This window comes from Microtus oregoni, unplaced genomic scaffold (genome assembly GCF_018167655.1).
Source record: "Microtus oregoni isolate MIOR12 unplaced genomic scaffold, Mior012 000040F_ref0000088, whole genome shotgun sequence".
Taxonomy (NCBI): domain Eukaryota; kingdom Metazoa; phylum Chordata; class Mammalia; order Rodentia; family Cricetidae; genus Microtus; species Microtus oregoni.
Window position 1 is genome coordinate 22,533,491 of NW_024543207.1, and position 27,471 is coordinate 22,560,961.

Genomic DNA, 27,471 nt, shown 5'->3' on the forward strand with positions numbered 1-27,471 from the left:
GCTGTTGAATACATTGATGGAAAGCCTCCAATTTAGCATCTCTCAGATATAAAATAGACCAGAGATGATTGATACACACCCACCATGGCTAAGAAGTTGGTTGAGGTGCTAGAGACACCAAAGTGGGTGAGTGGGAAGGAATGGTGAGAAAGGGCACCAAATCTGGTGGGTTGAGACCAGACAGTACAAGGCAGAGATGTGTGGTGGAGTCTGTTAAACATCAAGTTTATAGTTCTACAACACATCTTTATTTTAATTTAAAAACATTATTTAAAAAATTGCATACAGAATCCCCAGATATTGGCTATATACAAGAGGAGCCTTAACTGTTAAGTAATATATGATATACTGGGTAAACTAGCAAAGAGCACAGATTGGGTAGCTCATAAAGTCTGTTTCATGCTGTAGAGGCAGACATCTGAAGGCCAGGGGTTAGGAAAGTCTTGGCTTTAAGGGCTGCTGGCATTGCCACTCAAGTACGCACACTATTCTCATGCGACGTCATTAAAACCTTGATACACATCACACTTGCAATGATTCTACTTTCCACCCAAGTCTGATTCAAGGTTCTAAGGTTAAGACCTTAATTTTTCTTTTTAGGGGTCACAATTCATTCCATTAAAGTACGAAAGGAAGTGAGCCAAGGTAGCTCTGCTTGTTCAGCTTTTCTTGCACTCTAGTTTAAAGTCCTGCTGAGGGGGCCTGATTCCAGCAGCTTGCACCCAAGTGCCAAGGACGCCTACCTACCCTTTCCTTCTTTACAGAATCCTCATCCAGCAAATGAACTGTGTATCAACAGATAAGAGGGAAGAAGGATAGCGGGTAACTGCTTCTCCATTTCACTGGTGACCCATCATGACCTGGGACATCTACTCATTCTGGATAAATAAAAAAAAAATTAAATAAATGTGGTGGTTTGAATAAGAATGGCCTACATAGGCTCACATATTTGAATTGTTAATCACCAGGGAGTACAACTATTTGAAGGGATTAGGAGGTGTGGCATTGTTGGAGGAAGTGTCTCATGGGGTGGGGATGGACTTTGTCAAACCTAGAGTCTCTTTTTCTCTCTGAATACAGATCAGGATATAGCTTCAGCTACTGAGGGCACCTGACTGCATACTGCTATGCTTCCTGTCATAATGGGCCAAACCTCTGAAACTGTAAGCAAGCCCCCATTTAAATGGTTTGTAAGAGCTGCCTTGATCGTGGTGTCTCTTCACAGCAAAAGAATCAGTGACTAAGACAGCCAATAATCAAGGGACTTTGCTAATTTGGAAGATATCCTTCCATAGAGTTAACAGCTCATTGAGGATCAAACTAATACCTGGTGAGTGTTCTCTCTCAAAACACTTCCCTGTCTGGCAGATGGCAGCCCTACATCTTGTTCAGTAAGCAGACATAAACGTTCATATATGTAGCCACAATCCACTCACTGGTACAGCCTATCCAATCCTGTACATAGAGGTCCCACCTCCCTCTGGTATCATGACGGACACTGTCTACCCACTGGGACATAGCGTGCTACCACCCCTTGACTTCTAGCTCCCTAGCCTGTCTCCATGATCCTAATACCCACTGCTCAAGAACAGGATTTCCTCTGTTCTCTGTTGACCTCCAGGGCCAGAGAGACAAATGGGCTTCACCACATAGACATTCCGTGGTCATCTTAACGCCTACCCAGACACTCACTCTGCGGCAGCAGCCTGCAGTGAGAAATCTGTCACTACAAGGGTCACTGCTATTGATCAATACTTCTCAGTGCACATTTAATGAGCACTCCCCAGTTGTCATTCACATTGAACACATGGTTGAGCAGCCCCTGTATCAACATATACCAGCCAGACGCTCTAGGAAATCCATGTCTCTCCTGAATTCCAGAGGAATTTTTACTTAGTTCCACATAGGAAAAAGGTTACTAGTGAATTTTTCATACCTTGTAAGAATGAAATAAAAGCAGAATATTAACACTACCATCAAGAGTAGAAAGAAAATATCGTATTAGGTGATCATGTGGTATAGGGCTCAGCAGATAGACAGGCCCCACCAGGCTTTCCACCATCTATGTAAATGGAGAGCTGCGGACAAGGGAACCCAGGTACTATCTCTCCTTCAGGTAACAAGTAAGCAAACCACCTTCTGTGGACCATGTCCACAAGACATGGGGTCCATTATTTATTCTGAATATAATCTTATTAATTAGCTTAAGGTTAATATGCAAAATAATGCCACCACTGGGGCCAACACTGGCTGGCTAAACTAGGGAGAGAAGTGCAGGGACTCTGGATCACAAATAAGCATGCAATATAGATCTTTTTTTGTTTGTTTATTTTTTGTTTTTCGAGACAGGGTTTCTCTGTAGCTGTAGAGCATGACATAAAACTAGTTCTTGTAGACCAGGCTGGCCTTGAACTCATAGAGATCCTCCTACCTCTGCCTCCCAAGTGCTGGGATTAAAGGCATGCACCACCACTGCCCGGCTATCCTAACACATATTTTAAATACTCGTTTTCATATATACTTTGACCCAAAATTTTTACTTACGACAATTCTCATCCTCTTGTATAACTGACCCAGATTGCACTCAGCCCATATGAGGTCGTGCTCACCTGGGTGGGGCTCACTGGTTCAGCAGGTGAAGTTTTTGTTTTGTTTTTCCCCTGACAAGAGGACTGAGCAGCTGGTCTAGAGACAGACCGAAAAGCAGAAAGGCCAAGGTAGACCTTGGTCCCAGAGACTGCTCAGGACTATCCACAGTCAGCTGAGATCTGATGACCTGTAGCTTCTGGACATGGCAGTATCACAACCAGTCAGAACAACTAAGAATGAGAAGCTCTCTTGCTTTCCTGCCCTTTAATCAAGTGGCAGAGGTTCAAAGTGTGTTACCTAAGCAGGGCAAGACCTCAGCAGGAAAGGACAAGTGATGTTCACTACTCATCTTTTCACAATGACATAAGTGACCAAGAGGGTTTTACAGTAGAGAACAGTATGACAACTCAGAAGATAGGCACGTGAAACTGACATTATATGGAGCACCCAGAGAAGGACTTTTGTTTTAATAAATTTGCTTCTTAGGGTGGCAACATGAAGCCCCACAGTGAAGACACACGAGACAGTGGAGGACAGGGCTACTTAAGGAGTTTTGCCACATTTAGACTCGGCACAACAATCTCCTTGAAGATGGGTACATAGTTGGGGTTTGCTTGCATGGGGCCCTGCTCCAGCGTTTCCATGATAGTCTGTTTCATGTCCCGGCTGGCATCTCCTCGCACTGCCAACAATGCACCAATGTGGTCGTCTCTGTGGGGAGAAATCAGCATGAGCTTCCATCTTCTCTCAGTTCCCTCAGTCCCACAGGTGACACCCACAGGGTAGGGTACCGACAGTCACAAAGGGCATCTCTTCTTTTATAGAATGAGATACCCTAAATGTCATCTTAATTTTCCTCTGCAAAATGCAAAGCACTTTTTAAATTCTGCTCTTCTAACTACTGGTGTCAAGACTGTCTGACCTGGGAAGGGCAACTCTGGAGGGCTTAGGACTCTAGTTCTTCTAAGAGTGGCAATGAGACAAGTTAGCCATGCTCACCCTTAGAGAAAATGGCAGGTTCCTGGAATGGAGGTCATAAAGGCAGGGCCTGGGGCCTGAAGCCAATACAGCACATAGAGGGACACGGAGCAGATACCCATTCCCTCAGCCTGATACTGAGTACACATATATTCAAGGAAGTCCTGGCCACATACGATATGTCAGCTTCCTTCTTTAGATCACCTTTCAGACCACTTCAGTGATCACAACCTTCTCACTCCACTCAACACAGATGCAATACTCAGTCCTTCCTGTGGTGGTTGGAGAGAAAATGGCCTCATAGGGAGGGCACTATTAGGGGGTATGGCCTTGTTGGAGGAAATGTGTCACTTTGTGGGTGGTCTTTGAGGTCTCCTATGCTCAAGCTACACCGTCCAGTGAGAGTTGCTTCTGCTGCCTGTGGATCAAGATGTAGAATTCTCATCTCCTCCATGACTGTCTGCATGCCACCAATCCCTACCATGATAATGGACTAAACCTCTGAAACTGTAAGCTAGTCCCAATTACATGTTTTCCTTTTAATAAGAATTGTTGTGGTCATGGCGTCTCTTCTTAGCGACACTTCCCTATCTTGTACAGTTAGGCTTGCCTTCTGACCACCACCCACTCAGGCACAAAAGCTTGGCTATAAGGTAGGTGTACAAACCCCAGCCAGATTCTGCTAACATCAGGTAGGGCTGGTCGAAGGCTGCACAGATGATGCCTTGGTGCAGCTGCACCACCACAGTTCCAACAACCTTTCTCTTCACATCCAGTTGGGATGCAAGTACTGTCTAACTCCTGATGCTCACAGCTCATCTTCCTAAGGGTAGTAGGCATAGCCTGTTGTACTACTTGCTGCTGGAAGATGCTCAGCCTTTACCTGATGTCTGGATATTTGCTGACCAGAGTTGAGACTTCTAGGTAAAGCAGAGAAGGGTCTGTGAGCTTAATAACCTCTGCCACTGCAACAATTGTATCACAGTGTCCATCCGCATCTTCATCAAATCCCTGGAAAACAGCAGCAGCGTGAGGGACAGTCCTAAACTCAGTCTTCTGCAGCAGTCTCAACTTTATCTTGACATCTCCAAACTCCCTTTCAGGCTGGGCACCTTGCTCTTTCATGTAAACACCCAAGATTCTTTCTAAGCAGGGATTGGGGCCACTCTTACGAGGTGATTTGGTTAGTCACTACTTGGTCTCTAGCCGGGAAAAGGGTCTGGTGGAGTAGTATCTAGTCACAGCCACTTGGGACAAGGAGTTAGGTTATGAGGTTATTAAGCTAGGAGTTAGGCAACCAGAATCTTAGGTGAGGGCAGAAGGACAGGAAGAGATGAATTACTCTATGAAGTACACATGGACAGCCACCAGAAGTTTTGAGAGCTGCCGGAAAGTGTCAGTTCCTCTGGAAACTAATCATTTGTGAACTGGGCAGGCTGTGGACAAGACCCTCCTCTTGACAGACACAACTAACCACTGGTTTCTGATGTTGCTGGACCCCATAAACAGTCCAGGCACAGAAAATAAAAGCTACTGGACAACAAAACTCTGACACCTGACACCCACCATTCTGGAGCTTAGCCCATGGTGGCAATTACTCACAGATGCCAGCTTCCGGAACAGGAAGCGGAGCTGTTCAGCCTCTCTGACCATCTTCTCAGCACCCTCCTTGCGTTCTTCAGCACTTCGAAAGGAGATACGCTTCTGCATGACAGCCCGCAGGTATTCTACCACCACACGCCTGTGTGCCTCAGCCATCATCCTCTGTAGAGAAACATGTAGTTGCAGATTCCACAGTGCTAACACACACACAGATGTTCTCACCAAGCCTAAAATGACCTGCAAACAGGTCGGTGCACATTCTTCCTACCCAACAATTTAGCTGGATTGTTTTCTTTTTCCCTGTTGAGACATGATTTAGCTATACAGTCCAGGCTAGCCTCAAAACTCACAATAATCCTCCTGTCTCAGCCTCCAGAGTACCACATCTGCCATATATTTGGTAGAATTTTAAAGTAAGTATATTAAGCGAATTAAGCATACCTGAATTTCACCAAAACATCTTGGACTCTCCTGGCTGCACAGGAGTGGTTAGGTGGTTAGGCCAACTGTCAGAACAGCACATGCATAGGTGTTTTGGGGTATTTGTACACTGTGTGAAGATATATTGCTGTGATTGATTTAACAAAGGGCTCAACAGCCAATAGCGAGGCAGGCTTTCTAGGGACAGAGAGGACTCTGGGAAGAAGGCAGGCAGAGAAGCCAGCCAGATGCAGACTGAGTTAGGCACACAGAATGGTATAGAGGTAAAAGCCACATGGTAGAATATAGATTAATAAAAGTATGTGTTAACTTAAGTTGTAAGAGTTAGTTAGGAACAAGCTTAAGCTATAGGCCGAGCCTTCATAATTAAGAAGAAGTTTCCCGCAGCATAGTACTCTAATGTGTAGATATTCCACACTTTCTTCATCCATTCTTCCATTGAAGGGCATCTAGGTTGTTTCCAGGTTCTGGCTATTACAAATAATACTGCTATGAACATAGTTGAACAAATGCTCTTGTCATGTGATAGGGCATCTCTTGGGTATATTCCCAGGAGTGGGATTGCTGGGTCCAGGGGTAAGTTGATCCCGAATTTCCTGAGAAACTGAAACACCGATTTCCAAAGTGGTTGCACAAGATTGCATTCCCACCAGCAATGGATGAGTGTTCCCCTTCCTCCACAGCCTCTCCAGCAAAGGCTATCATTGGAGTTTTTTATTTTAGCCATTCTGACAGGTGTAAGATGATATCTCAAAGTTGTTTTGATTTGCATTTCCCTGATTGCTAAGGAGGTTGAGCATGACCTTAAGTGTCTTTTGGCCATTTGAACTTCCTCTGCTGAGAATTCTCTGTTCAGTTCAGTGCCCCATTTTTTAATTGGGTTAATTAGCATTTTAAAGTCTAGTTTCCTGAGTTGTCTATATATTTTGGAGATCAGACCTTTGTCTGTTGCGGGGTTGGTGAAGATCTTCTCCCAGTCAGTAGGTTGCCTATTTGTCTTGGTGACAGTGTCCTTTGCTTTACAGAAGCTTCTCAGTTTTAGTAGGTCCCATTTATTCAATGTTGCCCTTAAAGTCTGTGCTGTTGGGGTTACACATAGGAAGCGATCTCCTGTGCCCATCTCCTGTAGGGTACTTCCCACTTTCTCTTCTATCAGGTTCACTGTGTTCTGACTGATAGTGAGGTCTTTAATCCATTTGGACTTGAGTTTTGTGCATGGTGATAGATATGGGTCTATTTTCATTCTTCTACAGGTTGACATCCAGTTATGCCAGCACCATTTGTTAAAGATGCTTTCTTTCTTCCATTGTATACTTTTGGCTCCTTTATCAAAAATGAGGTGTTCATAGGTTTGTGGGTTAAAATTCGGGTCTTCTATCCGATTCCATTGGTCAACTTCTCTGTTTTTATGCCAGTACCACACTGATTTCATCACTGTAGCTCTGTAATAGAGTTTGAAGTCAGGGATGGTAATGCCTCCAGACAATCCTTTATTGTATAGGATTGTTTTGGCTATCCTGGGTTTTTTGTTTTTCCATATAAAGTTGATTATTGTCCTCTCAAGATCTGTGAAGAATTTTGATGGGACCCTGATGGGGATTGCAAAGGAGGGGGAGAAGTCAAGCTACTCCCTCCTAACGTGTAATTTACTCCTGTTATTTATTTGTTTGTTCTTATTTGAATAGTGAAAAGCTACTGTGTGTCTACCATATTGTAGAGTTATGCCTCATCAAATCAGACAGGAAGCCTGCCTTCAAAGGGACAATTGTTTGTTGGTGTTTGGCTAATTCTTTTTTTTTTTTGTTTTTTTGTTTTGTTTTGTTTTTTTGTTTTTTGTTTTTGTTTTGGTTTTTCGAGACAGGGTTTCTCTGTAGCTTTGGTGCCAGTCCTGGAACTAGCTCTTGTAGACCAGGCTGGCCTCGAACTTCGAGAGATTCGCCTGTCTCTGTCTCCCGAGTGCTGGGATTAAAGCCGTGCGCCACCACCGCCCGGCTTGGCTAATTCTTATTATTCTGTTTATAAGGAGCAGCTGTGAAATCTCTTTGCACCTTTAACTCCTCTGTATTAAGGCCTTCATTCCTTAATATTCTGTCTCTCATCATACCAGCATTTGTATCTAAGCCTTTTTGTAACATTTAATAGGCTTTTCCAAAATAAATGATCCACTGTGTTAAAAAAAAAAAAAAGAAGTTTCCATGCTATTATTTGGGAGCTGGCTGATGGGACAGAGACAGATACACAGGAACAAGAAAGGACTCATACATGGCCTGTGCAATCTTGATGTTTACTTTCCATCTAAAAATCAAACAGATTTAAGTCCTTGGGAGAACTTGTTTCCAGCATCATTATTCTAGGGGCACCATTTCATGTACAAATGGGCTGCAGTGACCCTCATTAACAGACACCAGGCCAGCACTTACCTGATGTGTGCCCTAGCCTCAGGGTTAACTCCTTTAGATGCTCTAACTCTGCCTGTCCCTGAAGCTCTCAACTCAACACAATGGAACTGAGGAACTAATTGCCTGAGTCAAACAAACTTTGGCCTCATGGACTGACAGCCTGGCTTAGCAGGAGGAGTTTAGCTCAGATGGAGCCCAAACAGTAGTACCTCATCCACAGGCAGCCTAAGATTAGTGGAAAAGCAAAACAACGACCTGTACTCTCTGCTAAAACAAAACAACTATAGGCCAAATATCTATGAATCTTCAGGAAAGACTCAATGAGAAAAGAAACTTCTGTCTGGAGTACTACAAAGCAAAGGAAAAGTCTAGAACCAACATGGGTAGAAGTATAGGGAAGAGGCTTGTTGAAGAGCTCAGACTCCCTACATGGAAGTAATGGAGCCTTCCTGAAGGAGATACTTAAGTCAGTCAGCTTCCTTAATTGTACAAGCACGGATATCATGGTTGATAGCTGTAGTTTCTGCCCTGGAGTCTGCTCCCTGTGAGTGGGGTGGGCTATTGTCCCTTATCCAAAATGGAGAGCCACACACAACCATTAGGCCCACAGGCGTGCTGTCACATTGGGGAAGAGCCCCACAAGTCTCCAAGAAGATAAAGGAACATATATCATTAACTAAATCAAGCTGCAAGGAGGCTGAGACTGGAGTTAAGAAATGCCTGTGAAGTGCATATAATTTCCCCAGATAATAGCCTCCATCCTTAAGACCCAAATGGTGTAGGAGGTCCTTCTGTTTGTGTGTTGCTTTCATTGGTTAATGAATACAGAAACTGCCTTGGCCTTTTTATAGGGCAGAACTTAGGTAGTTGAGGAAAACAGAACTGAATGCTGGGAGGAAGAAAGAAAGCAGAGTCACAGAGAGACACCACGATCCTCTGCCTGAGACGGATGCTGGTTAGAATCTCTCCCAGTAAGCCACTGCCACGTGGCCATATATAGATTAATAGAAATGGGTTAAACCAAGATGTGAGTGTTAGCCAATAAGAGGCTAGAGCAGATGGGCCAAGCAGTGTTTTAATTAATACAATTTCTGTGTGGTTATTTCGGGGCTAAGCTAGCTGGGCAGCTGGGACAAACAAGTGGGCCACTCCCTGCAATACCCAAAGACTTCGGACCACTGTCAGACACTCCTATGTTCCTCAAAAAAAAAAAAAAAATTCCAGTCTTCACCCAAACCTCACCTTCTTTAGATCACATAAACATTGGCATATTGTTATAAGCAGACAGCTATTTTGACACTTAATTATAAATCAGACGGGAGGTAGGCTCCAGTGTACCACAACCCATTTGTTTACCTTTTTATATGGCTTTTTAATTTTGGCAAAGTCATTGAAATAGTCTTCTACAGTGACACAGATGATGTCCACAGCGTTCGACCCTAACAGCCACTTCTTTGTCATCAGTTCATTCAGATGTTGCTGAAAGGCACAAAGTGATCATGTAAATCTTCATCTGGCACAATGCCCAGGATCACCCCAACCTGAGAGTGCACACTCCCTGGTGTCACAGAGATTTTCTGAAGTGGCAGTGATATACTCAGGTTAAAAAAAAACCTACTTTTACATAATCTGCAATTTTCTACTTTAAATTTATGAGATTTGTATTTAGATACAAGCTTTGTAAAAAGCATCACAAACAACAGGTTAGATATGTAAATACTGGTTTTTACTTTTAATAGCAATATATTATATGGATATGTCATAATTTACCCAAAGTCTCTGATATACATTTATATATTTTTCACACTTTGTGATTGCAAATAATGTTGTAGTGAATTTGTATTTTGCAGGTAAAATTCCCTTAGGTAGAATTCTGAGTCAAAAAGTATGCAAATTAAAACTCAATATAAGTATATATTATAAGTGTGTCCAAACTGCCCTTTGAAAACTGCAGAGTCAGCTCTACTGAGTAGTGTGTGTTTCAATCCCCAGCTCCAAGGTAAGCAACAGCTCACACTAAGTCTCAATCTGTGTTTCTTTGGTAACAGCAGATAGATGTCTGGCTCATGTTTAGATGCTGGTAATTCTTTTTCTGTGCAGAGGTCATTGTACCCTTTGTCTATTTTTGTATTATGACTTTTTTTTTAAAAAAAAATAATCCTAAAGACAAACATCTCTTCTTTTCTCAACTGGTGTATGCGTGCCCTACAAAGAGGTCAGAGGAGAACATTGGCTGTCCTGTCCTATCACTCTGAGACATGGTGTCTCACTGAACCTAGAGCTCACCATTTTGGCTACACTGACTGGCCAGAAAGTCCCAGTTGTCCTCCTTTCTCTGCTCCTCATAGCTTTATGGTTAAAGGCATTCATAGTCATACTCATTAGTACTGGGGATCTGAATTCAATGAGGCATGATTAAAAAATTCCTTTGCAGCAAGACCCACAAATGGCCATTGTTTTATGTTTTAATATATGCTGATTCCTGCTAAGGCATTTAAATATGCTGCTATCTGTGTTCCAAAGTGGCCCTATTTATGGTGCATTATGCTTTTGATATAAATAAAAATTGTTTTGCTGATGATTTCTGGGTGTGTTGAATGTTCAAATTTCATTCCAAACTGAAGCTGATTTATGTGACCTATGCACTCTCAGCTGGGTTTTGTGATAGGTTTCCACATACTTATCAGGTAATTTGCTATCAGTTTGATGCCTAAAATATCCTGAGAGTCTTTATCCAAATTTGCCTATGAAGGGTCCTACATCATACAAGGCAGCCAGTGGCCCTCTGGCTATAGCTTAGCACAGACGCAAGGGAACGTCTCAGCTCAAGTGCAGCTTCTACATGAGGCAGGTGACAGTGTAGCCCGAAGAGCATGAGACCACTCCATGCTCTAGCCCCAGGGATGGAGGAGCCAAGCATACCTCTAGATCCAGGAAGACTTCCTCTAGCAGACTACTGCAGCCTTCCTTAGCAATGGCATCTAGAATCCCATCCATGCTTGGCTGACTCAGACACGGGCCCTCCTCTGCTTCAGTTTTCAGGTACTTCCTTTTCAGACTGACGATGGATTCTCTGCAAGGAAACATCAAGGGCTCAGGGATGAGCTGCATGCTTGCATGCTGTCTTCCTCACCCTGTCCCATCACCGCTCACTTGAAGGTCTGGCAGTTGTTGATGATGGCAATCATGTACTGCACGTAACAGTGTGGGTGCTGCCGGTTCCTCAGGTGCTCTTCTTTGTAAAGCTGGGCTTCATCTTTGTATCTGAAATCACAACAGGGGACTCAAGCTGCCTCCAGGGACACCAGTTTTGGACCAGAGGAGTCTTTAAACACCAACAACATACTTTTAGATTGACAGAGAGTCAATCATGTTAAATTAATTTTTAAAAAAATTTTGTAGCAGGCTTTGAAATATAGTTTGATATTCTGACATGAAGATACTCTGAAACATGTAACTGTAACCAGGAAAGTATCACTTTATCTCATGAACAATTCACTCCACAATTTACATAACAGGACTAGAGGATGACTCCATAGGTAAAGGTACTTGTCTCAAAAGCCTATCCACCTCAAGTGGACAACTCACAGGGAAAGGCCCACTGGGACACACTGTATCACATGTCTCATCGGTTAGGATGTCTTCATCGTCGCATTCTTTTACTTCTTTATAATATTTTTGCATTTCTGAACAACAAAAGGAGGCTAATCTTTTAATAACAGCATACTAGAATCAACAATTGCCCTTAAAACACACAATTTGTAAGTTAGATCAATGGCAAAAATACATACCTGCTTAGGAAAGAATTCATTTGCTGAAGACACAAAACCAGCACCTTTGTTTTCAAATCTTCACTTATTTGAGCAGCAACTTGGAGATTCTGTTCAAACATCTAAAAATTGAAAAACTTAAGAATCTGAAATAGTCTTGCAAGAGTATAGAAAAATATTCCAACCATTAATAAAAATTCTACCTGGGATATCCTTCTCCAAGGTCTACCCTGGTTAATCTGCTTGACTCTTCCTGCTCAACACACCCTCCCAACCTGCTAGATCTAGCCTGGATCCCTCATCTAGTGCCCTGGCCTAGTCCAGCCACCCCTACCTCACCTCAACCAACCTCTGGCTCCTCCCATGGCCCACCCTGCCTGTTCCTGACCATAGGCCCCTACTGTACCATATCCAACCTCTCCATCGGGTCAGATCTACTTGCACACTCCAGGCTTGGAACAAGACACACATCCTGCACACCAGTCCACCTGCTTTCATTCTTCCCAAGCAATTTCCAATCTCTAGGTCCAACCCCTTCTATCCCTCCCAACCTGCTCTGTCACGTCAGACACAGAAGTAACAAAGAAGTCCATATGCCCAAAATACCTCACAAAAATACAAACAATATGAATGATCAAGCCTTTATCTCTCCTCCAAAATGTACTAAACCTTATAAAAATGTCTGCCAATGAGAATTACCTAGATGAATCTCAAGAAAAAGAATTCAAAAGAACAGTTAAATTCATCAAAGAATTCAAGGAATTTAAAGAAGACACAAAGAAGCATCTGAGTAAAATTAAGGAAAAAGAATTTACAACTGAATAATGCCTGGGAAAAAACAAATATAAGGCTGATAGAAATACTAAAGACAACCCAGGACTTAAAAAACAGATTTCAACAAAAATAAAAAAACAAAAGAAAGAAAGAGAAGATCCAAATGAACAGAATCAGAAATGAACAGGGAAACATTATAACAGATGCCAAAGAAATTCAGAATATTGTAAGGAAATAATTTAAAAATCTATACTCCATTAAGTTGGAATACCTAAAAGAAATGGATGAATTTCTAGATTTAGGAAACCACCAAAATTAAACCAAGAAGAATTCAACAACCCAAACAGACTCATAACAAGTAAGGATATTGGAATAATAATAAAAGGTCTTCTAGCTTAAGGGGGGGGGGGGAGTGGCAGAACCAGATGGAGTCACAGAAGAATTATACCAGACTTTCAATGAAGCTCTACAGCCAATCATCCTTAAATGGTTCGGGGGAGGGGGGGGGCCTCTAGCAGGCCTGGCCCCTCTACCCCATTCCCTCTGCCTTGCTGAAAACTGTTGGATTATATTCCTAAAGCTAGCTACCAAGTTCTATTCCCTTATATGGCCATTTCTTCCTGTTGAGGTCCAGCTCTCCAAGTATTGAAATCCAACAATCAAAAGCCCAGTAGTGTCTGCCCAAATTAACCTGTCTAATCAAAATTAAACACCTTATCCCAATACAGGAGCTTCCCCCCTTTACTTTATAAACGGGCCATGTCTGTCTCCTCTCTATGCAGAGGCAGTCCTTTGTCCCTCTGGGACAAACACCCTCCTCTCCCTCCCTTGTTTCCGTCCCCTTTCCCTTCTCGGTTATCTCCTGCCTTTGTGTCTTATTCCTGCCCTTTGCCTCTCTGGGGCAAATACATCTTTTTGGGCCAATGACTTGGTCTTAGGGTGTCTTGGCCCAATACAGGTCCTCAATGTGTACATGGGCCTAATATCCAATACTGTCCAGTGATAAGAAAGTATCTTTAAAATGCTATACAACTTCCCTGGATTTCACCAGACTAAACTCAATTGTGGCATTTTTAAGATAAATCTTGACAATTTACCAACACAGAGTGTAAATAAGCACAGAATGGGAGCACCATGCACAACCAACATATAATTAGCTTCCAGTTCAGACCCAAAAAGATCTGGAAAATCTCAAGTGATCCTGGGTGAAATAACTGAGCACAAGCGATGAAACCACAGCATTGGGTGATAAATACTACTTGGTGAGAATAATCTTCAGACTCCACTTTTTTTTTTTTTAGCTCCAGAAAGAGGGGAGGAGGTGGAAATTTTTAATAAAGAAATAAATTTAAAAAAAAAAGAAAGCAGAGACAGGAGACATCAGAGAAAGGGTGTTCTTGACAACTTTACTAAATTGTGAGGACTGAGGTATTCTGTCTAAAAAACCAACAGACCCTATTACCCACATGGGAAATGGAACCTGTGAATCCAGAGCTTTTACCTGGAACACAATGGCAGGAAGTGTAGTCTGATAGTAGCCATCCTGGTCTGCTTCTGGCTCTGTCTCTTTGCTCCAGTCTTTCTTGTCTGTTTCCAGTGCCTTTCGAAGCCAGGCAATGATGTTGGACTAGGAATTCGGTATTATAGAAAAGGAAAGAACAGGCTCTAAGTTATATTTTCCCCACAGCACTTTTAGCTGTGAAGACCAGGTGCAGCTTTTCACAGCAATCCGTGCTCCTAAGCATAGAACCTTCTAGAGCAGGCATCTCACATGCAACTCACATATTCACACTGTGTGCAGTGCTCATACTGGTCTCTGCATATGTGGACCACCAAAACCCTAACTGTAGATTAAGAGGGGAAAGCATCAAGAAGGCTATGGATGAACACGATGCTGGAGGTAAAATCAGATGTCCAGCATCTGATGGTTAGGCCCAGTCCATTAGAGAACAAACTTAGCAGCCTAGTTACCTCAGGTCACAGCAAAACACAGGTCTCCAGACCCCAGGGACACCTAGTAGTGGCTTAGATGCCATCTTGTTGCACGTTCCATCTTACTGAGACTGTTCATTCATTGTGAAACCGATGTCAGAATGGCCCTTGGGTCCCCAAATTGGAACACAGTGCTAAGGTGGCTTATGCTACCTTAGATACAAGGTCTTGCCAGCCAAATGGGTGGCACAGGGTGGCTCCTCCAGCAGAAGAGCCTCACATATCTGTGAAACATATTCAAATGAGCTCCAGAACCAGAGTCAGGTAACCCTTCTTTGAGAAAATGGGCATGACAAGATGCAGAGAAACAGCTAGTCTGTTGAGGGAGGGTTAGTTCAGATGTCTCACCACATTCCAGACAGACAACCACTAACTACTTTCTGGAACTGCAAGCCAGTTCTACTCACCGTGAGTGTTGACATGTATGTGTCAAGCAACTCAGAGACCACACTTGAAGAGAGTAGAGGCTCCAGGGCATTAACTTCCACTTCTGGGGCCAGCTCCACATTCCCCATCATCTCTGTACTGCAGTGAAAACCAGGTGTAAATGACAAACCACAACAGAACACTCTCAAGTAAGTCTGCGTGTTTGACTTGACATGTAAAGGCACTATTCTAGAGATCTCCACAAATCAGGAAGAACAGAGGTCTCGTGGACAGCACAGAGTGAAAGGCCAACGATTTGGAGGCCCCTCCATGATGTTACCATGCAGGCTATACAGCCACTTACGTAACCTCAATATGGCCTGACGAGGCAGAGGGAGCCCACAAAGGTTTGTCTGTTTTAACTCACTGTGTCTCTAGAACTGAGACACGACCAGGCAAACAGGAACTGCCGAACTGGCACACTCAATAAGAAGATAATGGACAAGTACTGTTATTTGGAACACTAAGCACTGCCGTGAGTCAAGTCTCACTAATGCCTACAGGGGGTGAGACTAAGGCAAGGAGTAAATGTTAGTGAAGGAAACATGTCTGCAAAGAAAGAAAGACAACATTCATTTTACTGTGCAGAAGGCAGGAGAACAAATGCTAAGTTTCAGAGAAAATGTGTTTGTTCATGCAACTAGGTTCAAAAAGTCTAGAACACACAAAACACTATGCTCTAAGCTTGGTGAAAGACTATGGAATGGAATAGTGGAGACTATTTGGATCTCCCAACAGTGGTTAAAAACTAAGGTTCAGGCCCGTACATGTAAAAGTTATAAAACAATGGGGCCAGAGCAATGTCTCAGTGGTTAAGAGCACCTGCTGTTCTTCCAGAGGACCTGAGTTCACTTCTCAGTGCCCCTGTCAGGCAGCTCAGTCATCTTTAAATGCAGTTCCAGTGAATCCAACACCTCCGGCATCTGAAGGCACCTGCACTAACATGTATGTAACTATATGCATACACATATATAACTCCATATAATTAAAAGAAATAAAAATAAATCTTTTTAAAAAGGTATCAAATGATGCCTGACAAATTCATTCTGTTCATATCTTTCTATATAAATAGTTAAAGCCACACACAAAATAAACCTCACTGTTAAAAGCATGGTTTCTTTCTTCACAATAAGGTGGGCAAAACCAAAGAAATTTTAGTATACTACTTAATATCGTTTTCTACCCATAAGTCCATTAATTACCTGATCTTAAAGTAATCATGATAGCTTCCCAGTGACATTTTTTTCAAAGTCCCCCTTCACCTACTTCATGCATAAAGTGGCTCATGTTCCTTCACATAAAGTAATAGTATCAAGCTATAATGTAAAAGGAATAACTGATTTTTCTATATAGTCTACATATTTTTTCTATATATTCTTGTTGCTATTTCTTTATTTTTGAGATAGGTCTTGCTATTCTGTCCAGGCTATGCTCAAACCATCTTTCCACTAAACTCTTTTGAGTTCAGAAACTGCAGGTATGGACTACTAAGTTAGTATACAACTGTTTATATTTGGATGATTAACTGTTGCAGTGTACCGATAAGGAAAATAAAACCTGGTAATCTCTTCACCAGCCTGGTGACCCTGAACAGTCACTGAATTTCTTACAGCCACAGGATCCCAACCTATAAAAGGTTCCAATACTATACCTGTCTCAGGAAATCACTGTGAAGAAGCAAGAACGCACATAGTTAGCATAGAAAACAATACCATGGCAGACAGCAGCGACCATGTAGAAACAATTGTACCCACATGAGACGTGGTTCATCCTCAAGGGTAAGTCTCCAACAGGCAGAACAGAAAGACTTTCATAAACCAGAAAAAGGCATGGGTTCAAAATGCACGAGACTGTAAACTGTTGGTCAGTGTGCTTTTACAAGTTTCTAAGTAAAGAAGACATAAGGCATGAAATCAGCTCTACCTGGTATAGGTATTTAGGACCCATGTCAAGAGGCTCACAATCTCATTGGCCTCAAGGTCCTCTGACGCCAGGTCCTGCATTCGAGTGCTCAAGGCCTGGTGGTACATGCTCAGGAGGTTCTTAAAAATCTCATAGTGGGGAGGGAAGCACTGGACCATCAGGTTCTTGGCAATGATGAGATCATCCAGGACATACTTCCTGATGATCTCCAGGTGGCGCACAAGCCACATCTTGTCAGACTCTCTGGTGTCTGCCTGTGTGCCTTCAATTCTAGTTGTCACAGTTCTGTCCAAGATGGCAAACATTTTTTCCTTCCAGTTTTTGGGCCTCCCAGGAGGAACAAACCCAGTTTGTTTTTTTCGATCAAGTATCCGCCTGTCAATTTTTTCTTCCCTTTCAATGATCCTGACCACGGAGACCAGCAAGGTGGGATCGCGGCGGACAGTGACCAGTGATCTTTGCAGCACCATCCACAGCTGCTTAGCCAGCTCATCAGAGAGCCCCTGTGTGTTACCAAAGTAGCCTTGAATGAGGGTCATGTCCCGTTTATTCCCACTGTCCATGCGGTACTGCTCACACATTAGCCCGTCCCGAGAGCACTCCAAGTCCATTAGCTTCCGGTGAGCCTGCAGGAGAGCCCCTTGTTCGATGAGATCTTGGGTCTCCCTCACAATCTCAGGCACTAGAGAAAGGTAGAAGTTGACTCAGTAAAAACACATGAAGGCTGTGTGTACACAAAGAGATGACAGCAGGTAAAGAACGGGGCACCTGGCATCAGTCTCTCTATTGGACAGCTGCCCTGAGAGACCCTAATGGTCTATAAAAGACTAGCAACTCCCAGAAGGCCTAGATGGAAAGAAAGTAATTACAGTCAACTTCAGCTACATGTGCTTCTTCTAAGCCAGTGAATGTCATCTTTCGTGAGCTAAGGTGGGTTTCAGAAAAAATCCCATGCTTCAAGTATGGTGATCCATGTTATGATTATTGATGGTTGCTTCTAACTATTTTATAGCTACTATTATTGATGTGAATTCCAAGAAATAAAGAGGATGACTACCTTCCTTTCTCCAATTTTCTTTCTATCCCTTTGAAGTCTAACAGAAGGGCATTCAAAAGCATGTGTGTGCGTGCTCATGTGTGTACTTGCATAAACATATAGGACATGTCAGAAAAATCACTATGGATGCTCAGGCAGAGGAAAAAGCTCATAAAACATGAAAGGATCCTATATAAAACAATCTAAAACCAGAATTCTGGCAGATCCCAACATTTATGTTAAGAATCAAGTGCCAAAACAGAACACAAAGCATGCTACCAGCATGCTTCATTAAAAAGTTAAAAAAAACAAAGTAAAACAAAAAACAAACAACAGCAACTAAAAGCCAATTCAATACATAATGCTTCAGGAAGGACCTGATGGCAGGTCTACTGACATAAAGATTAAAACTGTTTAACTAAAGTGGGCGCAAGGCCATTTGAGCAGGTAGGAGATGGAACCAAAAAAATGTTAGGAGAGAATAATGGTAATTATCAGGAACAGAAAGAAAAAGGCTTAAAGAAAGTAGACAGAGCCCAGATGAATTCATAGACCCTTAAGGCAGACCATCATATATATACTGTCATAACCTCAAAAGAAGAAGGGAGAGACCCTTTAGAGAAATAATGGCTAGACACTTCCAAAGCTTGATAGAAGACACTAATGTAAAATTTTAGAAGCTCAATGACCTGTAAGAAAGGCAAACCAATTAACCAAACAATGAAAGAACCCAAGAGAAGAAACATCACATAAAAGGACTCCTAAAATATATCACTAGCAGATTTCTCATCAGAAATTTTAGACACCAGATGTATTTGGGGATTATATACTGAAAGCACTAAAAAAAATACTAGCAATTGTTTTTCCTTTTCCTCTTTCTTTTCTTTCCTCTTTCCTTCCTTCCTCCCTCCCTCACTCCCTTTCTTTCCTCCCTTCTTTCTTTTTTGAGAGTGTCTCAATCTATAGTCCACACTGACCTCAAACTTTCAACAATATTCCTGCCTCAGCCTTCAAGTGCTAGGAGTACAGCGGTGAGCCACCAAGCCCAGCTTTTACCAAGAATCTTTTATCTTTTAGAGAAAAAACTATTATTTAAAAGTGAGAGAGAAATTAGGATTCCCAAAGAAGAAAAAGTTAAAAATCTTTACAATTAGACATGTCTGCAGTCTGCTAGCAGGAATCATATGGGGGAAATGAAAAGGCAGTAGACGGCACCTTGTAAGAAGACAGTAACTGGGAGTCATGAAGAGATCTCAGCTAGTATTGGTGACACACACCTGTAACTTTAGTACTTGGTGGTAGAGGCAGGAGAATCAAGAATTCAAGTCATGTTTAGCTATATAGCAAGTTCAAGACCATCCTGAGTTACATGAGACAATCTAAAATTCTCAGAACAAATAAATAATTTAAGTAAAATAGCCCTCCCCCCAAAAAACAAAACACAAAGTAGGGAAAATCTCAACAAAAGTAAAAACAAGAGCAAGTGTTTAACACAATTTTTTGTTCTCTATATGTTCTGAAAAATGAATACAGTACCAGGTTGTCTTGGGACATACACAAAGGATAAAGAAGAAACTGAAGAGGGGTGGGATAAAGTTATAGAGAAATACAGGTTTTACACGTTAGTGAATTTAAGATCTGAGGATGGAAGAGTATGCATATTCTTCTTAACTGCACAGGGACAGCCTCCAGATAGATTGCACTGAGGTAACAAATTGAGTCTCAATAGATTTTTAAAAATAGAGCTGTTCCAAGATATTTTATTCTTCAAATAAAACAGAAAAATCTAGAAATCAGTGACAGAAGGAAAACTTACAGATCAACAAATTTTGTCGAATTAAACAATGTTATTAATCAACCCAGTAAAGAAGAAACCCCAAGGGAAAGTGAAAGATATGTAGAAAAGAATGAAAATGAAAATACAGTATAACAAAATTTGGAGGATGCAGTACAGGAGGAATAACTGGAAAACACTTTCTAGAGCAGCTTCCATTGAGAAGAAAGATCTCAAACCAACAACCTAACTTTACAACTTAAGGAAAGAAAATGGGTTAGAGAGATGGTTCAGCTCCCAAAACCTAAACAGATGCTCACAACCACCCACAGCTCCAGCTATAGGGAATCTAATGTCCTTTTCTGATTTCTATAGGCCCTACACATGCATGTGGTACACAAATATATATGCAGGTAAACACTCACATACATAAAAAAATAAACCTTAAAAAAGGGTAACTAAACCCAAAGCTAAAAGGAAGGAAATAATAGAGATCAAAACATATAAACAAAACAGAGAATACAAAAACAGAAAATAAAAATCAATAGCGATAACTTGATCCTTTGAAAAGATTAAGAAAACTGGCAAAACCTTAGCTCAAATGGTCTAAGAAAAAAGATTCTAATTAAGGTAAGAAAGTAGAAATATTTTACTAATTTTTCAGAAATTTATAAAAATGACTGTAAGATAACAATCAAAAACTGAGTACGTACCAAAAACCGGGATAATCCAGATCAAACAAATTCCTGGATATAAAAACCTACCAGACTGAGAAGCAGAACAGTAGAAAATCTAAACAGATCTCTCTACAAAGAAAAGCCCTAACCTAGTCATATCACTAGTGAATTGGTCAGTGTTTCTTGAGATTTTCTGGACACTGAAAAGAGTTCATGACTAGAGACATACATGTGGATGAGTGGTGGAGCATTCTGCATTCCCTAACACAGATAGCAAAGGAATAACTCAGGCCAGTCAGCCAGGCAGTCCTCTGCCTCTTTTCCAGGAGTCCCCCAGTTGTAGCTGTCACACTGAGACTCCTCCCTGCTCTCTCCCATCCCACCTGCTCACATCCCACCTGCTCCCTGGCCTGTGCACTTACTTGCCCTACCTTAAGAACTGTTGTTCTCAGAGATCCTCTCTCTCAGGGCCTGCCTCTCATCCCACCAGTCAGTTACCCTATAAACATACACTGCTACCTCTGTCCTTTTATAGTGGACTCCTAGTCAAGCACCGGCTCTGCAGTGTATGTCTGCGCATTACCCTGACACAGAATAGCACCCTCTCTGCTAGTCTTTATTTACATTTGCGCAACTGACCCTTTCCACTCATGTTCAGAGAAGGTACTGCACACTTGAGGATAGGCCTAAAAAGCATATTGCAAAGAAATGCTGGCCATGTTTCACAGGGCTCCCAGTGTGTGAAGGAAAAGCAGGTATGTGTGTGGGAAGGAAAAGCAGGTGTGTGTGTGGGAAGGAAACCATCATGAGTGTTCTAGCAGCCACCCAAGTCCTCGCCCCACTCACCGGAGAATATATTCTTGAGGTTTTCCACAGCTGCGGCCAACTGGCTGTGCTGTACCACTGCATCTTTTACGTCCTTGAGACTCTCAATGGTGTTGATGCTCTGTCTCCAGTCCTTGCTGACGTCAGCCAGAGACTGCTGGATATCCTTGACATCATTCAGTGCATTGTGAAGCTGGCTTAGGCCTGTGCGTACCCCATCTAGCTGTGACTGGATTGCCGCCTAAAGGAGACACCATGCAGGTAAGAAGAGCTAATGACAGCCATATATGATTTCCTAAGGAATAAAACTTTCCAGAGAGAATCAAGTCCAGAAAGAATCATTTAAGGGAACAAAAATCACTCAATTTCAGAAAAAAAAAAAAAAACAAAAACAATTTGATGGACTTACACAGTAACTTTTTGTTTCTTTTAATACTGCCTTGGAACAGAACAATGTTATATTTTAAAGCATCAATGATATTTAAAATAATCATAAGCAGGGAGAAGCTTCATTTAAGAGAATTCAGGAAAGAATCACCTTAAAAAGGAATAGATTAACAAAAGAGAACAAAGATTCTATCATATCCAACTTAGTAAAACCCTATCTGGATAGGGAAAAAGCAAAGACCAAACATTAGTCCGACTGACTAAAAAAATAACCAACAAAATTACAGTAGCCAGCAAACTGCTCTCAATAACTAAATATAAAATGGCCTTGATCCTCTAATTAAAAGATATAAACTAGTTGACTGCATTGGAAAACAACAACAATAACAACAAAATAAAGTCCAAATAGGATTCAAGTGTCTATTATCTACAGGAATCACACTTACCTGTAAGGACACTCACATTAAACAAATGAAAGCTGAAAGGTAGGTGCCCTAGTTTTTCTGAAATAGGATAAAATAGACTTCAAACAAAAATTAGACCACTATTCTGAGATCTGATAAAGTAGTCTTAGAAGCAAAATTAGTCAGAAGATATAATGACTGATGTATATTAACAAAGGGAACAATGCATCAAGAAGATATAACAAGCCAGTCAGAGAAGAGAGAAGAAGCCCACTTGCCCTCAGGAACCCTTCCACACCCTTGGTTCCAGATCCCAAAGTCCAACCCCACTGACACCTCTTCCCACTCCACCACCCCACACAGACAGATATTAGCTGCTCAGGTGCAATGCTGGACACACCACTCAGAAGAACGGCTCCATACTATGCCAGTCAGAAGAACAGATAGGCTGATTCAGACAGAGATTCACTACTGGGCCAGAGATCACACGGGCTGCCAGAACCCCAGATAGGTGGCCCACCTGCAGACCTCCTCCACTCTCTCAGTGCCCCCGCATGCACTACCCCCAATCCCCATTCTCCTCCTCATTACCATGTCCTACCCCCAACTCAGGAAGAGACTTCCTGCTGGACCAAAGACCAAGCTAGCCTCCAGAATTCCAGTCCCAACAGGGAGAGTGTCTAATGGAGTAGATGTCATGCCAGCTGCTGGAAATCCAGTCAACAAAGACTAGAAAGGCACAAGGAACAAAACACCTATCCAACAAAGACAAACTCAGAAATTGGCACCTAGATCTACAATCCTCCCAAATCCAGACGCCTAGACAGCAATATAAGAACACTATAAGCCGGGCAACATCCACCACCAGAGCCCAGTTATCCTACTACAGCAGTGGTGGAATATTCTAACACAGTTGAAGTGACCTTAAAATCAACTTTATGCAGATGACAGAGGAACTGGATATCTTTAATCCCACCACTCCAGAGGCAGAAGCAGGAGGATATGTGTGAGTTCAAAGTCAGTCTGGTTTACAAAGCGAGTTCCTGGATACCCAGGGCTGTTACACAGAGAATCCCTGTCTCAAAAATATAAAAAACAAACAAGACAAAACAACAACAACAACAAAGAGGAAATAAATAAACCCCTTAAAGAAATCCCTCATGAACATTGGTGTCAAAAATAAATCTAAGAACACATCAAAAAGATCATCCATCATGATGATCAACATGATGATTCAACACAATATATATTATGTTTATAGGTATTTAAATCTATATTGTGTATGTGAAAGAAAACATGGTATTTTGTCTCTCTTCTCTCTTACTCTTTTCTCTAGTTCCTTTCATTTAGACCAACAGTTTTCAACCTGGGGGTCACAACCCCTTTGGGGGTTGAATGATCTTTTTACAGGGGTCATCTAAGACCAGTAGAAAACACAGATATTTACATTATGATTCATAACAGTAGCAACATTACAGATATGAAGTAGAAACAAAAATAATTTTATGGTTGGGAGTCACGACAACTGAGGAACTGTATTAAAGGGTTGAAGCATTAGGAAGGTTGAAAACCACTGCTTTAGACTCTTTCTTCACACCTCATAAACCCCTTTAAATTTCATGGTGTAGTTTTGATGTATGCTTTGAGTTCTAGTAATGTTTCTTTTACATATGTGGGTGCTTTTATATTAGGGGCATAGATATTCAGGATAGAGACTTCCTCCTGATGAATTGTTCCTGTTATGAGTATAAAGTGTCCATCTCCATCTCTTCTGATTGATTTTAGTTTGAAATCAATCTTGTTAGATATTAGTATAGCCACACCCGCTTGTTTCTTTGGTCCATTTGATTGGAAAACCTTTTCCCATCCCTTTACTCTGAGGTAGTGTCTGTCTTTGCTTTGTGGGACCCTAGTCTGTTTGGATGCTCACCTTCCTAGTCCTGGATGGAGGGGGGAGGACCTTGGACTTCCCACAGGGCAGGAAATCCTGACTGCTCTTTGGACTGGAGAGGGAGGGGAAGGGGGATAAGGGGAGTGGGAGGGAAATGGGAGGAGGTGGAAATTTTTAATTAAGTAATATAAAAAAATAAATAATAAAAAAAATTTCATGGTGTGTTTGTCTTTGTGTGTGTACTTAAATCTAGTTTCTCATTTCTGAAAGAAAACACACAATATTTGTCTTTCTGAGTCTGAGTTATTTAATGTAAAATGATCTCTAGCTTCTATCATTTATTTCCCTGCAGGAGATGTAGTTTTTCATCCTTCTTTGCAGTTGAGTAAATCTAAGCCAGTTCCATGTCTTGGCTCTTGTGAATAGTACAGCAATAAACACTGATGTGCTCATAGTATCTCTGGTATGTGACTTAGACTCTTTTGGATATATATCTGGGAGTAATATAGCTGGATTGTATGGTAGATTTATGTTTTGATAATACACCTCCATACTAATTTCAGTAGCTATACAGTGCTGGGATTAAAGGCAATGCGCCACCACCACTCAGTTGTCAATTCTTTTTTTTAATTGCTCTATTGGTATTTTACCTGTATGTATGTATGTCTGTGTGAGGATGTCGGATCCTGGAGTTACAGACAGTTGTGAGCTGCCATGTTGGTGCAGGAATTGATCCCAGGTTCTCTGGAAGAGTAGCCAGTGCTCTTACCTACAGAGCCATTTCTCTAGGCCCAGTCAATTTTTAATGACTATTTCTGGAGCCTATTATGAGTTCTTTTCAAGGTATGTTTGCCTATGGTTATAGCTTGCAGTGTTCTCTATTTCCCTTTAGCATTTTCAAAGTTTTAGGTCTTCTGTTAAGGTCTTTGATCCATTTTGAATTGATTTTTGTGCAAGGTGAGAAATAGGGATCTAGTTTTATTCTTCTATATGTGAATACTGCATTTCCCCAATACTGTTTGTAAAGAGACTATCTTTTCCAGTTATGATTTTGATTCCTTTGTCAAAAACTAGAGTCATTTGAGAGGATGGAATCACAATTGAGAAAAATGTCTCCATAAAATAGTGCTGGAGGCAAGCAGGGTAGGGCAGAGGAGAAACTCTCAAGAGAAATATCTCTGTCCCATGATTCCTATGGTCCCCTACCTTTAGCCTGGCCTCCACAGAAGCCTTCTTCCGAGCCTCCCTTCTGCGATACTGCTCCACTTTGTCCAGCTGGTCTGGGCGCTGAAGCATCCCAGCAACCCTTTGGACTGCTGTTGCAACAGCCTCCAGGTCTGTCTCCTTCATGGTCAAAAAGCAGGTAGAATCTTTGCACATATCATACCACAGGTACACTATGTACACAAAGGAGAGGGTATGTTAAAAAGGATGAAGTGATGGCACCAAACTTAATATGCAAAGCTCATGTGATCACAGTGCAACTAAAGGAAAGCTTTTATAATATTTAAATCAGTACACCAAAAAAAAAAAAGCTAAACTTGGGTCATAAACTCCTTAACAAAACCACAAATCTTTGGAATTCAAGTTTCACCTTAACAAAGAGAAGCAGGGATATCTCAGAGGCATAAGAGAGGCACACACAAAGGATATTTATACAGGCACTGAAGACTACTATGTCAAAAGTATCTCTATCACCATTATTAGTTCAACTTTTCATTTCTGGAGCTGTCACCTCATTGCTAGCCAGGCCCACTGGTAGTCACTGGGAGACAATGACTATTACATACATCTCAGCAGCCCAGTGGGCAAACATGAGTACAATGACTCCCCCTTAGCACTGCTCTGGGTACCCAAGATTCCATTTCTTACATTTAACACCTTTAAAATAAAGCTAAGACAGAATGAAGATACACATTCTTCTTTCTCAAGCAGTTTGTTCCCCTAAGCACAGATATTCAGATACTGGGTTAGTCAGTCTTCAGTCTGAGATACAACACTATCCTAGTCATGGACCACAGGCTATTTGCTGAGTAACTAGCAAATGAGGGAAATCAATAACATTTCCCTTTGATTTCAGCTATTCAACATTCACAGACATGATGAGAATAATAATAATAATAATAAACCACCTCCTAGAGCTTTTCATTCCATGTAGCTTCAGAAAACCACCAAAATTCATTGTAGATTTTCAGTCATGTAACTTCTCACTGTGTATCTCTTTCTTTGCCATCTCTCATTCAAGTGGGACAGCAACAATGCAAATACTATCTTCACCTTCTGATTATAAAACTACATATGTCCAAACAAAAAATCTGATCAGACAACAGAAATAGGATTCTAGAGGCAACCACTTCTAACAGCGCTGTTTTTACTTTTTTCTTCTCTATTTCTTTATAAGTTGGGATTCCGTTGCACACATAATTGCAATTGCAAGTTTTTGTTTTCTTGCTTTGGTTTGACATGTTATCCCCAGGATTCCCAACGACATCAAAGCCGGCATAATTCTATTTACAAGGTTAGGTATTAAACTCAGCATCCAACCACTCCCACTGGCACAGTATCACCCACTCCAGCTGACAGGTGGAAGGCAGCCCAGTTGCAGATGCTAAAGGAAAGCTGGCAAAAACCTTTGCAAGATAAAGATCCTTGAATACAGAGAATCAGAAGGGAAGAAATGACAGGGATCTCCACCGAGCCTGGTTCCAATGGCAGCCTGAGGACTGTCAGATTGCGGGCCAAAGGCGCAAAAGGGAACTAACTCTGAGCGTGGAAACAGCCCCGCCCAAGGGGGAACGCTTGTCAAGGACAAACCCCAACCCGCCCAGGCGCCCGCACCAAAGGCCAATGTGGTCCCTAGCCAAGGTACAAACCCACTAAGGGGCACGCAGTGCCAGGTCGCAGCGCCCCGCCCACAGCCCAACGACCCGGTCGCAGAACTGAGGATCCTCACCGTCCGCGAAGTTGCTTCCACTTCCAGGAGCTAGACCGGAAGTGTGCGGCGTGGTCACTTCCGTTTCCTGCGTTGGGGCGGAAGGACGGGAGTAGAGCAACCTGGTCCTGAAGGCTGCTGCTGTGCGGGTAATTCGTCGGTAGTCTCCTTGTTTGGCAGCGTGTCCTGCCCCTTGTGACACAGACTCAGAATTAAACTGGGATTGCGGATCCTGGCCTGGCTCAGCCCTCTGGCGTTTGGCCGTTTCCCCGCCCCTCTCTTCTGATGCAGCATTTTCTCAGGATTCATTCAGGTCTTGCTCAGTTCCTCTCCTTAGCCACTTCGGTCTCTCCACACCTCTCTCTTTATTGTGTTGTGTGTTCAAAGTTGCATTACTTGTACTTCGTATAATTGTTTTTTCTTGCTGTCTTTGTTCTCACCCGTCCCCCAGAGGTTTCTGACAGCTGGTAGATTCAAATTGAGGAACAGAGAGTGGGGTCCTGCTGATAGCTGTTAACATAGCTCATAGAAGCTACAAAGAAAAAAAAAAAAAAACAGCTGGTGGAATTCCTTCAGCTGAAGGAAGCAAGGAAACATCAAATTGCTTTGACAACTAGGAACAGCCAGAAAGTTTCTACGAGTTTCCCTACC

General features: G+C 42.0%; 1 protein-coding gene across 2 annotated transcripts; it reads right to left on the reverse strand.

Moving 5' to 3' along the window:
• Positions 1-12: 12 nt before the first annotated feature.
• Positions 13-26,871, reverse strand: Exoc3 (exocyst complex component 3). Of its 2 annotated transcripts, none has more exons than XM_041632220.1 (13): positions 26,021-26,178; positions 25,095-25,285; positions 21,228-21,447; positions 16,895-17,576; positions 14,953-15,070; positions 14,055-14,180; positions 11,801-11,901; positions 11,163-11,273; positions 10,932-11,082; positions 9,366-9,488; positions 5,170-5,331; positions 4,451-4,578; positions 13-3,300 (listed from the first exon to the last, which is right to left on the reverse strand). In XM_041632220.1, exons 2-13 carry the CDS (start codon positions 25,266-25,268, stop codon positions 3,129-3,131), a joined length of 2,268 nt encoding a protein of 755 aa, XP_041488154.1. In that variant the 5' UTR covers positions 25,269-25,285; positions 26,021-26,178; the 3' UTR covers positions 13-3,128. The 2 variants fall into 2 exon arrangements, with proteins under 2 accessions (XP_041488154.1, XP_041488153.1); XM_041632219.1 differs by lacking the exon at positions 26,021-26,178 and adding an exon at positions 26,842-26,871 and having other exon boundaries at positions 14-3,300.
• Between the last annotated feature and the right edge of the window lie 600 nt (positions 26,872-27,471).

Coding starts and splice junctions, on each gene's coding strand:
- Exoc3 (XM_041632220.1), bottom strand. CDS start 25,268: ATGTGCAAAGATTCTACCTGCTTTTTGACCATGAAGGAGACAGACCTG. Junction 21,448..25,094: donor CTGTGGAGGCCAGGCTAAAG/GTAGGGGACCAT, acceptor TGTCTCCTTTAG/GCGGCAATCCAGTCACAGCT. Junction 11,083..11,162: donor AACAACTGCCAGACCTTCAA/GTGAGCGGTGAT, acceptor GTTTCCTTGCAG/AGAATCCATCGTCAGTCTGA.